At 45.0% G+C, this 13290-nt stretch overlaps 1 protein-coding gene across 5 annotated transcripts in view; it reads left to right on the top strand.

The window, feature by feature from the left end:
• Nucleotides 1-7513: 7513 nt before the first annotated feature.
• Nucleotides 7514-13290, top strand: part of NOP58 (NOP58 ribonucleoprotein) — a 35288-nt gene continuing 29511 nt past the window's right edge. For 2 of the 5 annotated variants that reach the window (XM_031651453.1, XM_031651452.1), the window contains exon 1: nt 7514-8036. Coding sequence is in view for 2 of the 5 variants with exons in the window: in XM_031651452.1 (XP_031507312.1) it covers nt 7992-8036 (45 nt within the window). In the remaining 3 variants the exon portion in view is untranslated. The remainder of the gene's footprint in view (nt 8037-13290) is intronic. The other 3 variants (XR_004176623.1, XM_031651454.1, XM_031651455.1) reach the window with 2 other exon arrangements.

Here is a 13290-nt window from a genome sequence, read left to right on the forward strand (position 1 = left end):
GCTATCTTACTTTTGCAGAAAGAAGGAAAGCTTTTTTCATTTGTATGGAAACAGAAAATGAGCAGCCACAGTTTTCCAACCTCAAAGGTTGACAGGAAGCACAGAGCACAAAACTCACCAATTACTTATAGCAGCTCCAGATCTCAAAGAGCTGTTTCCTGTTCACAGACCCATACAATATTTTTAGTTCATTAATTTATAATGACCTGCAGACAAGACAAATAACATAGAGGATACCAGGACAAACAAAGAGACAAACCAATTAAAAAAAAAAAAAAAGAAAAAAAACATAAAAAGACAGCCAGATTCTCTGACTTCTGCTACCCAACAGTGAGAGATTCGTTGTGTCTGCTGGCCATCGGGCAGAGACCAAATGGACATTTCATAAACAAACAAGTAAATGCCAGATTCCATGTTGCTACCATCCATAGTGTTATACAAATCAAAACCAGAACTAGGTCCAGACTTGGCCATTAACTAGAAACACTGAAATAAATTTAGGGTAAAACTCTATTGCCACACAAGAGTCAACTCAGGAGCTAGAAAAATTATGCAGAGGTGAAAATAAGCTACTTGGTTCCCTTCTCTGGAAGTACAGTCTCCCAAGCACTGATAGGCAAATCCGTGTGGTCCTCTCAATGGAATCTAAAGAATGAAACAAAAAGTCATTTAGAAAAAAAAATTACTTGCAGAAAAGTTGTTGAGAAGGTCATTTTACAGTTGTTGTTGTTGTTGTTGTTTTTCTCTTGTTGCCCAGGCTGGAGTGCAATGGCATGATCTCGGCTCACCGCAACCTCTGCCTCCCAGATTCAAGTGATTCTCCTGCCTCAGCCTCCCGAGTAGCTGGGATTACAGGCATGTGTCACCACGCCCGGCTAATTTTTTATTTTTAGTAGAGACAGGGTTTCTCCATGTTGTTCAGGCTGGTCTGGAACTCCAGACCTCAGGTGATCCGCCCACCTCGGCCTCCCAAAATGCTGGGATTACAGGTGTGAGCCACTGTGCCTGGCCAGGAGGTCAGTTTTTAGATAATAAACGTAGGCCTGGCGAAGTGGCTTATGCCTGTAATCCCAACGCTTTGGGAGGCAGAGGTGGGCGGATCACCTGAGACCAGGAGTTAGAGACCAGCCTGGCCAACATGGAGGAAACCCATCCCTACTAAAAATACAAGAGTTAGCCAGGCATGGTGGCACATGCCTGGAATCCCAGCTACTCGGGAGGCTGAGGCAGGAGAATCACTTGAGCCTGGGATGCGGGTATTGCAGTGAGGGGAGATCTCACCACCACACTCCAGCCTGGGCGACAGAGCAAGGCTCTTTCTCAAAAATAATACTAATAGGCCAGGCGTGGTGGCTCACACCTGTAATCCCAGCACTTTGGGAGATTGAGGTGGGTGGATCACAAGGTCAGGAGTTCAAGACCAGCCTGGCCAACATAGTGAAACTCTGTCTCTACTGAAAATACAAAAATTAGCCAGGCGTGGTGGCATGCACCTGTAGTCCCAGCTACTCCGGAGGCTGAGGCAGGAGAATCACTTGAACCCAGGAGGCAGAGATTGTGGTGAGCTGAGATCCTGCCACTGCACTCCAGCCTGGCTGACAGAGCAAGGCTCGGTCTCAAAAAATAAATAAATAAATAATAATCAAAGGTATTATTATTATTTTATTATAATTCTTATTGTTTCATACATCTCATTTTTGTTTATGTTTACCTCAAGGTTTACCAATTTATTTGCTCACTTTTTTTTTTTTTTGATGAGACGGAGTCTTGCTCTGTGCCCCAGGCTGGAGTGCAGTGGCGCGATCTCAGCTCACTGCAAGCTCTGCTCCCCGGGTTCACGCCATTCTCCTGCCTCAGCCTCCCAAGTAGCTGGGACTACAGGCGCCCGCCACCACACCCGGCTAATTTTCTTGTATTTTTAGTAGAGACGGGGTTTCACCGTGTTAGCCAGGATGGTCTCGATCTCCTGACCTTGTGATCCGCCCGCCTCGGCCTCCCAAAGTGCTGGGATTGCAGGCGTGAGCCACCGCGCCTGGCCAATTTTTGTATTTTTAGTAGAGACGGGGGTTTCTCCATGTTGGTCAGGCTGGTCTCGAACTCCTCACCTCAGGTGATCCACCCGTCTCAGCCTGCCAAAGTGCTGGGATTACAGGCATGAGCCACCGCACCCGGCCATGTTCAGGAAACTTTTAAACTGAACTAGAAACTCAATTGAAACAGATATGCTTGATTTGCATAGGGCCCACAGGGTAAAGTGAGGGAAAGACATTGAGGTTCCTACTAGTACTGATTTGATGGCAAGAAGTCCTCAGAAAATGCTGGACTGCCCAAAAAGACAACAGCGTCATAAGAGAAAACCATCACACATCTAGTTGCATGAGCCAGACCAAACCAAAAGGATGGCTGTTAGAACAGATGATCAGAGGTTTGAGGCTATTTCTGGCCATCTCCCAATATATTATCCTAGTAGCCTGATTTCTCCAAGCACCTATAATCTCTGGGAAAAAAAGGACTCTGGCAAAAAGAAAGACATGTGACACAAGAGGCCAATAACTCTGAAAGAACAAATTAGAAGGCACAAAAGCTGATTCCCTGTTGGCTGGAAAGGGACATCAACCCATGAAGGTAGCGATATAGAGAAGGTAGGCAATCCTGTGGGCAGCACCTGTGTTCAACAAAGTGGGAGCAGTCAACACAGTAGAGGTCTGCAATACCAGCAGACACCACAGCAAGAAAATACAGCGCTGTAGACCCTGCGCGGTGGCTCCCGCCTGTAATCCCAGCTCCCAGCACTTTGGGAGGCTGAGGTGGGCGATCACCTGAGGTCAGGAGTTCAAAACCAGCCTGGCCAACATGCAGAAACCTTGTCTCTACAAAAATACAAAAATTAGCCAGGCATAATGGCGGGTGCCTGAAATCCCAGCTATTCTGGAGGGTGAGGCGGCAGAATCGCTTGAACCCGGGAGGTGGAGGTTGCAGTGAACTGAGATCGCACCATTGCATGACACAGCAAGACTCTGTCTCAAAAAAAAAAAAAAAAAAAAAAGAAAGAAAGAAAATATAGCACTGTACGTGGCAGGTCAGTGATTGTATGATAGAAACAATTTCCATGTCCATCTTCTGGGTAGTCCTAAAGGAAACTATGAGGAAGATTATATGATCTTGCATTACTTAACTTCTCTGAGAAGGAAAATAAGAGTAATAATAAGTATAGAGATTTTTACATATTTCTTTCACTGCTGTGTCCTTAGTGCCTGTAAGAATGCCTGGCACAGGCGAGGTGCGGTGGCTCATGTCTGTAATCCCAACACTTTGGGAGGCCAAAGTTGGCGGATCACAAGGTCAGGAGTTCAAGACTAGCCTGACCAACATGGCAAAACCCTGTCTCTACTAAAAATGCCAAAATTAGCTGGGCGTGGTAGTGCGCGCCTGTATAGTCCCAGCTACTCAAGAGGCTGAGGCAGGAGAATTCCTGAACCTGGGAGGTGGAGGTTGCAGTGAGCCGAGATCCCACCATTGCACTCCAGCCTGGGCGACAGTGTGAGACTTCACCCCCCCCCCCAAAAAAAAAAAAAAAGAATGCCTGGCACAGAGTAGACACTCAAATATCTGTTGAATATATAAAAGATGTTCACAAGGCCTGGTGCGGTGGCTCATACCTGTAATCCCAGCACTTTGGGAGGCTGAGGTGGGCAGATCATGAGGTCAGGAGATAGAGACCCTCCTACCTAACACGGTGAAACCCCGTTTCTACTGAAAATACAAAAAATTAGCTGGGCGTGGTGGCAGGCGCCTGTAGTCCCAGCTCCTCGGGAGGCTGAGGTGGGAGAATGGCATGAATCCGAGGTGGAGCTTGCAGTGAGCCAAGATCGCGCCACTGCACTCCAGCCTGGACAACAGAGTGAGACTACATCTCAAAAAAAAAAAAAAAATGTTCACCATCCAGAACATCCCCTTCTTGTTACCAGGCACGTGGAAGGTGTCTGAGCAAAATGATATCTTTTGCTAATCTTAATAGGTTTCTAAAAGTCCCTGGAGGCTCTACTGGCACCTTGAAATTATCCCACTATTCACTCATTCCATTTATTCATTTACTTACTTATTAGTCATGTTTATGGAATCTCTACTATGTGCCAGATACTAGCCTAGTACTTGCAGATTTTGCAACAAACTTTTATAGAGTTTATATTCTAGTTGGAACAGGGGTGGAGGTGGGGTGTACAGAGAGGACACACGAACCATGTTTCTCATCCTTGTCATTTCACCATGTTAACCACCAGTAAAACTATAAGCCCCTGGCTGGGCGCAGTTGCTCACGACTGTAATCCCAGCACTTTGGGAGGCCAAGGGGGGCAGATCACCTGAGCCTGGGAGTTCAAGACCAGCCTGACCGGCCGGGCGCGGTGGCTCAAGCCTGTAATCCCAGCACTGTGGGAGGCCGAGACGGGCGGATCACGAGGTCAGGAGATCGAGACCATCCTGGCTAACACGGTGAAACCCCGTCTCTACTAAAAAATACAAAAAACTAGCCGGGCGAAGTGGCGGGCGCCTGTAGTCCCAGCTACTCGGGAGGCTGAGGCAGGAGAATGGCGTGAACCCGAGAGGAGGAGCTTGCAGTGAGCTGAGATCCGGCCACTGCACTCCAGCCTGGGTGACAGAGCGAGACTCCATCTCAAAAAAAAAAAAAAAAAAAAAAAAGACCAGCCTGACCAACATGGAGAAACCCTATCTCTACTAAAAATACAAAATTAACTGGGTGTGATGGCACATGTCTGTAATCCCAGCTACTCAGGAGGCTAAGACAGGAGAATCGCTTGAACCCAGGAGGCAGAGGTTGCAGTGAGCTGAGATCATGCCATTGCACTCCAGCCTGGGCAACAAGAGCGAAACTCTGTCTCAAAAAAAAAAAAAAAAATTGTAAGCCCTTCTATCATCTGTACTCTCCTATATTCTCCTTTTTATATTTCTTTGTGCTATCTCCCCTTGACTCAGTACTTTAACAAAGTACTAAGACTCTTACCTTTCCCTTGCAAGAAAAAATCTCTAATTACTTTATTTGGCCAAGTTACAAACTCAAAATCAGAGTCAGCTCTGAACTCCTGATTAAAGCATCATATGGAGATGACTATGTAAATGGTAATGTGCAAGGACAAACTATAGGAGATACCATGGTAAAGAGATTTCTCATTGAATAAGTGGTTTCATTTCTTTTTGGGAAAAGGATTTAAGGCTTTAAATGTAAAGAAAAGAATTTTACTTCCTGCAGACATTCATTCATTAAATTTTTAAGAACTAATGAGATTCTATTTCATCAGTAGCACAACATAACATGCTATACAGACACAAATACATGTAAAGTATACTCAATTCTCTAGCAGATGTCACTTCTGCTAAGGAGACTAGACAGAAAAATACTGTGCTGTTAAATAACACTATAAACAGACATGGTGTTTCTATCTCGTCCACTGACACATACCCTTCTCCCAATTAGGTAATTTTCATCTCTCTTGTCTCCCTGACCACACTGGATTATACCTATAACTACAATCAACCATGCTGCGTTTTTTTTTTTTTTTTTTTTTTTGAGATAGGGTCTTGCTTAGTAGTCCAGGCTGGAACGCAATGGCAGGATCATAGTAGGTGTGAACCATGCACTCGGCCAATTATGCTCTTGAATTCACCCTAGGCAGGGCATGGTAGCTCACGCCTGTAATCCCAGCAAGCACTATGGGGGGCTGAGGCAGGCAGATCACCCGAGGTCAAGTGTTCAAGACCAGCCTGGTCAACATGGGGAAACCCCATCTCTACTAAAAATACAAAAATTAGCCGGGCACAGTGGTGTGTGCCTGTAATCCCCGCTACTGGGGAGGCTGAAGCAGGAGAATCGCTTGAGCCCAAGAGGCGGAGGCTTCAGTGAGCTGAGATCGCGACACCGCGCTCCAGCCTGAGTGACAGAGTGAGACCCCGTCTCAAAAAAAAAAAATAATAATTCACCCTAGATTCCTCTGTCCTGTGACTTTCTGTTATTCAACCCAGGATTTTCTTTCCTCTTGATCTCAGGTTGCAGAGTTGCTACCTATTTAATGTTCCACAATCTTGAGCAGGTTGCAACTTTTTGTTTTTGTAGGCGGACTCTGGCTGTGTCACCTAGGCTGGAGTGCAGTGGTGCCACCTTGGCTCACTGCACCCTCCACCTCCCGGGTTCAAGCAATTCTCCAAGCAGGTTGCAATTTAATGATTAGGAGCAATCTGCATATAGGGCCTGGGAAGTGAGTGAGGAAATTTTACTCCTGTTGGAAGACAGACTTGTGAAATAACTGGGGTATTTAATCCCAGTCCCTGAGACTGAAAAGCCTCCAGAAAAGCAAGTAACACTATGCCAAGAAGACAGTTTAAATTCAGCCGCGCACGGTGGCTCATGCCCATAATCCCAGCACTTCAGGAGGCCAAGGCGGGCGGATCACCTGAGGTCGGGAGTTTGAGACCAGCCTGACTAACCTGGAGAAACCCTATCTCTACTAAAAATACAAAATTAGCCAGGCAAGGTGGCGCATACCTGTAATCCCAACTACTCAGGAGGCTGAGGCAGGAGAATCGCTTGAACCCGGGAGGCGGAGGTTGCAGTGAAGCGAGATCGTGCCATTGCACTCCAGCCTGGGCAGCAAGAGTGAAACTCCATCTCAAAAAAAAAAAAAAAACAAGAAAAAAGTCTAAATTCACACCCTTGGGTCATTTTAACAAATGCAGCAAACATGGGAGAACATTGAGAGAAAACTGTGCTAATAATTAATTTGGCCAGACAGAATGGCCAGGAATGCTCACAAATATAGTGACAGTAATGGTGTCATTCTGAGGCCTTCGCCTCAAGGAAGGGCTTGAAAGGAGATAAAGTCTAAGGGCAGTAGCTGGCATTTCAAATTCTAGATGCCTGAGACAGACAGGCACCGAGACAGCTCCACGCTTCTCTCAAAGTAAACATATAATTCATAGAGGGTTAACAAAATAATAATGTTAAATTTTTCCCCTTTAAATCTCTGGGGGTGGCTCACGCCTGCAACCCAGCACTTTGGGAGGCCGAGGTGGGAGGATTGCTTTAGGTCAGGAGTCCGAGACCAAACTGGGCAACATAGCGAAACCCTGTCTCTACAAAAAATTAGCTGGGTGTGGTGGCACAGGCCTGTAGTCCCAGCTGCTCGAGAGGTTGAGGTCAGAGGACCGCTTGAGCCTGGGAGTTGGAGGTTGCAGTGAGTCGTGATGGTGGCACTGCACTCCAGCTTGGGCGACAGCAAGGCTGTCTCAAAACAGAAAAAAAAAAAAAAAAAAAAAAAAAAAGGCTGGGCGCGGTGGGTCACACTTGTAATTCCAGCACTTTGGGAGGCCGAGGTGGGCGTATTAGGAGGTCAAGAGATCGAGACTATTCTGGCCAACATGCTGAAAACCCTGTCTCTACTAAAAATACAAAAATTAGCTGGGCATGGTGGTGCGTGACTCTAGTCGCAGCTACTCCGGAGGCTGAGGCAGGAAAATTGCTTGAACCCGGGAGGCGGAGGGTGCAGTAAGCCGAGATCACACCACTGCACTCCAGCCTGTGCAACACAGCGAGACTCCGTCTCAAAAAGAAAAGAAAAAAGAAAAAAAGGCGCAAAGTCTCCGTTCAGTCCTTAGATCCCACGATACAAACTTTCTCCTCCCGACCCAGCCCCGTGTGGCGGGAACATTCTGGAAGTGACGGCAATCTCTGCGGCAGTCTTCTGTCGGAAGTGACGTCGCTATCCCAGAATCCTTAGAGAAGGAGAAGCGCGTTCTTGCGTCCTACTCCCAGTACAGCGTGGAGGGCTTAGGGAACGTGTTCTGATTCTCTGCGGGACGGCTAGCACGTTTGTGCTTTGCCCGCCGCGGCTTAGGGGACTTTTTGGGACCGTGTAGTAGGTGTTTTTGAACTGAGTCCACAGCTCGTGGTGGGCCGTGCGGCGCCCTGACCCGGCCTCACCATGTTGGTGCTGTTTGAAACGTCTGTGGGCTACGCCATCTTTAAGGTAGGTGGGAGAGCGAGCCGTTAAAGGGGGAAGGCGGGTGCTGGACAGACGAGGAGAGGGAAAGACTTAAGCACAGAACTACTCAGGGTAGCGTGGGTGCCTGTTATGGCCCGGGCTCTGGGAGGAGGGAGAAGGCCTTTACATCTGAGAGCCCTGTTACGGGTAACACGTGGCCCCGCCGTTTGGGGAGACCCGTTCTGCGTTAAAGGATTTTATTTCCTCCGTTGAAGAGGTGGGCAGGAGGCGTGTTAGAATTTAACAGTATATTATAGGAAATTCGGATTTTCTTCTAGATGTTTTGAGGAATGATCGAAAGGTTTTTTTTGTTGTTGTTTTGTTTTGTTTTTTGAGATGGAGTTTCGCTCTTGTTGCCCAGGCTGGAGTGCAGTGGCGCAATCTTGGCTCACAGCAACCTCCGTCTCCCGGGTTCAAGCCATTCTCCTGCCTTAGCCTCCCGAGTAGCTGGGATTACAGGCATCCACCACCACGCCTGGCTAGTTGCTTTGTTTGTTTGTTTGTTTGTTTGTCTTTTAGTAGAGACAGGGTTTCACCATGTTGGCCAGGCTGGTCTTGAACTCCTGACCTCAAGTGATCCAACTGCCTCGGCCTCCAAAGTGCTGGGATTACAGGCGTGAGCCACCGTGCTCTGCGGATCGAAAGGATTTAAGCAAAGGAATGACCTGCTAATTGGTCTTAATACGGTTACTCTGCTATGTGGAGATTAGACTCGAGGAGGTGAGAAAGGCGGCAAGAATACTTTTGCATTCATTTAGACAAGATGAAATTGCCTGGTATGGAGATAAACAAATATCGATAGAAATTTTGAAGGTAGAACAGAAAGGATTGGCTGATAGATTGAATTTGGAGTTTTGGTTTAAATAAGATGTTAAGAAAGTTTCTTGCGGGGGAAGGACGAAAGATTTCCGGTTTGGGCTGTGCAAAGCTTGCAATGTTTATTAGACCTGATAATGCAGTTGTGTAGATCGGGCAGTTCAGTATTTCAAATTCGAAGCTTAGGGGAAACAATCTGGGCTGGTGATGTCAATTTGAGATTTGGTTGTTTTCATGGGCAGAGTTTGACAAGTTCGTCAGCACTGAAATGGTTGAACGGTAAGACATTCGTATCGCAAGATGCTGTTGAGATGTCAGTAAGAATGAGTGAGATTGAGTGCCTTTTGTGCCGTGCACTCTTCTGAGCTCTGCGAATATAGCAATGAAAAATAAAGTTTTATGTATATTCTACGTATATATGTGTTGGTAGAAAGCAAAAAACGCTAGATAAAAATAAATGCAATACAATTTTAGCTGTGAACCAAAAAAAACCATTTGTGGTGTGGATGCAGAAGGTCTAGATGGGTGCGGAGTTCTCCATGTTTCACTTCTGACATTTGAAAATACGCAGTTTGCATTTGATACGTCAAATACTTATTTTTAAGAAAACCAATAAAATCATTAAAACCGAAAAAGCAGTTTTGCTTGTTTTTACCTTAATTGGAGTTATCTGTAATTGCAGTGTTAGTAGTTTTAAGGATTTTAAGTTACGTAGTCCCCTTTAGAGCTACGAAACATATCAATTTTACTTTTCTCCAGCTTTTTGGAATCTTATCTAAAATCTCATGTAGAGTTCTGCATAGCTCCAAATTCTCTTAGCCAATGTGGTCTGTCAGTGTCTGTCGACGAATTTCACCGTTAATTGATACAATATGCTGTCCTGAACCGGATGTTAAGAGGAGCAACTGTGCACAGTGCACTGGTTGTCTCCCATGGTAGGAAGGAATTGGCTTATCAATGGTCCGCCTAAAATTTTTTTTTTTTTTTTTTTAAGAGACAGAGTCTCCCTATGTTGCCTAGGCTGGTCTCAAACTCCTGGCCTCAAGGTGCTGGGATTACAGGCATGAGGTACAGTGTTCTGCCCACTTCCGTATTTAGAGCGATTCGAAAGGAAAACACTTCAAAACTTTATTGTTCATTAACAGGGTTATATATATGTATATATATTAATATAAAGACATTGTGTAAAGCAACTTTTGTGATTAATTCTAGGATATTATAAAAATTCAACCTGTGGCCGAGTGCAGTGGCTCACACCTGTAATCCCAGCTACTCAGAAGGGTGAGGCAGGAGAATCAGTTGAACCTGGGAGGCAGAGGTTGCAGTGAGCTGAGGTCGCACCACTGCACTGCAGCCTGGGCGACAAGGCAAGACTCCATCTCAAAAAAAAAAAAAAATTTACACCTGTGTCCTTGTGTCACGTGGCACACAGCATAAGATGTTAGTCTTGCTCATACCAGACTTTCTTCGGCTGCTCCTCATGTGGTAGCCGTTAGTACATATAACTATTTCACATGAGATATAACTGATAGGACTGAGGCAGTGCATTTTAACTTATTTGAATTTTAATGGTTATATGGTACAGTGTAGCTGTGTAGCATAGCATTTTGTGTCACTTCGTTTTCTCAAGGTTTGGAGAAAGATTTTTGGTTTATATACCAAATGTCTGTATAAAACCTAGGCACTGAGCAATATATTTTTTCTAACTTTATTAGGGGTACTTTGCATACTGTATAACTCGCCTTTGTTGCAAAAAGTTATGCCCATTTTCAAGTTAGTCCTGCTCTAGACAACCACTGATCAGCTTTCTTTGCGTAATTTTTTCTAGAAGTTTCATGTAAGTGGAGTAGTATTTAGTCTTTTGTGTTTGGCTTTTTTCACTTAGCCTAGTGCTTCTGAAGCTAACCCAAGAGCTTTTTCACTCTTGTTGCGTGTATGGATTTGTTTCTTTTTGAGCCGTGCACATTTTAAACTAATTATCAGTTTTATCCTGTATTCAAACAAGTTTCATAAAACATTACTTGCTCATATTGTCTGGGGAAGTAAAAGTTAGCATCATGTATTTACAAATATAGAGGTTGGGTGCAGTGGCTCATGCCTGTCACCCTAACACTTTGGGAGGTGAGGCAAGAGGATTGTTTGAGCCCAGGAGTTGCAGACCAGCCTGGGCAACATGGTGGGAAAAAAATTAGCTGGGCACAGTGGTGCTTGCCTGTAGTGCCAGCTACTGCAGGAGGCTGAGGTGGGAGGGAGATAATGGCTGCAGTGAGCCATGATTGGGCCTCTGCACTTTAGCCTGGGCAATAGAGTGAGACCTCATCTCAAAAAAAAAAAACGAAACAAAACGAAAACCACATAAAGTCTCAAGCAATCAATTAAAAGTGAAAATTAGGAGCTGTGCATGGTGGCTCATACCTGTAATCCCAATACTTTGGAAGGCTGAGGTGGGCAGATCATGAGATCAGGAGTTTGAGACCAGCCTGGCCAACATAGTGAAACCCCGTCTCTACTAAAAATACAAAAATTAGCCAGGCATGGTGGCACGCATCTGTAGTCCCAGCTGAGGCGGGAGAATCGCTTGAACCAGGGAGGTGGAGGTTGCGGTGAGAAGACTGCGCCTCTGCACTCCAGCCTGGGTGACAGGGCAAGACACTGTCTCAAAAAAAAAAAGTGATTAAAATTATTAATTCCATACAGCCTCACCAATATTCTGTGTCAACTGCCAAAGTATTGGACAGGATGGGATTAATCCTGAAATGCACAACCCCCATATTTAACATCCCTAAAATTCGGATGTCTTAAAATTGATGACAGGTCAATTGGGAGTGTAAAAGAATAGCATAAGCCGGGTGCGGTGGCTCACGCCTGTAATCCCAGCACTTTGGGAGGCTGAGGCGGGAAGATTGCCAGACCTCAGGAGTTGGAGACCAGCCTGGGCAAAAGGGTGAAACCCAGTCTCTACTCAAATACAAAATAAATAAATAAATAAGTTAGCCAGGCATGGCAGCGTGTGCCTGTAATCCCAGCTACTTGGGAGGCTGAGGCAGGAGAATTGCTTGAACCAGGGAAGTGGAGGTTGTCGTGAGCCGAGATCATGCCACTGTGCTCCAGCCTAGCCAACAGAGCAAGACTCTGTCTCAAAAAAAAGAATAGCATATTAAATTTGGTGAAATATAGTATGCACAGAGATTCACTTGAGTCCAGAAGTTAGAGATCAGCCTGGGCAATAAAGCAAGCCCCTGTCTCTACAAAAATATTTTTAAAATAGCTAGGTGTGGCAGTGTGCGCCTTTAGTCCTAGCTACTTGGGAGGCCGAGGCAGAAGAATCGCTTGAGGCCAGGAGTTTGAGGCTGCAGTGACATAGGACCACACCACTGCACTGCAGCCTGGACAACAAAGCGAGACCCTGTCTCTGGAAAAACAACACGGCTAGTAAATATAAAACTATACCTTGCTAATAAGCATTATTTATCAAGTCCATAATATAACACATCTACACATTAACATGCAGTTCTAGTCTGCTTATGTATTTTCAGTAAAAGAAACAAAATTGCAAGTTGTATAAAACTTAGATGAGTGTGACAAGATGATTTTAGGGATTTGTTCTGATGTATAAATTTAATCACACATGGTTGAATTAGATATGTTGGTAAAAATAACCCAAACTAGAAAAACTTAGTCACACAAAGCAGTAAACAACGACAAAGCCTAGAGTTGGTATTAACAATTAATAAACTAATAGTTCTACCTTTATATATCATGAAGCTTTAGAATCCAAAGACAGCTCACCAAGCCTCATGACTATACTGAAAACATTGATTAAAATTTTTTGAAATTGTTCAGAGAATGCAGCTAACCGTAACTGAAGTTCACTATTTTTAAGAGGATATGTATCAACTAGGGGATATGACTCATGAGTAAAATTCACATTTTTTCTAGCTGAAAAGCAAGTATATTTGAAGATAACATTTGGGTAACAAAATTGCCATATTTAAAAGATACTGTAGGCCTGGTGCAGTGGCTCATGCCTGTAATCCTAGCACTTTGGGAGGCCAAGGCGGGTGGATCACGAGGTCAGGAGATAGAGACCATCCTGGCTAACACGGTGAAACTCCGTCTCTACTAAAAATACAAAAAATTAGCCAGGCGTGGTGTGGGCGCCTGTAGTCCCAGCTACTCGGGAGGCTGAGGCAAGAGAATGACGTGAACCCGGGAGGCAGACCTTGCAGTGAGCTGAGATCCTGCCACTGCACTCCAGCTTGGGCGACAGAGGGAGACTCTATCTCAATAAATAAATAAATAAATAAATAAAATAAAAGATACCATCACCATTCTTAAACTGAAGTTAAAATAACAAAGGAGATGTAATAAAATCAGGGCAATTCATGAGCACACAAAGGTTTTCAAAGACTATGTTATGACA

This window comes from Papio anubis, chromosome 10, assembly GCF_008728515.1.
Source record: "Papio anubis isolate 15944 chromosome 10, Panubis1.0, whole genome shotgun sequence".
In the NCBI taxonomy this organism is placed as follows: Eukaryota; Metazoa; Chordata; class Mammalia; order Primates; family Cercopithecidae; genus Papio; species Papio anubis.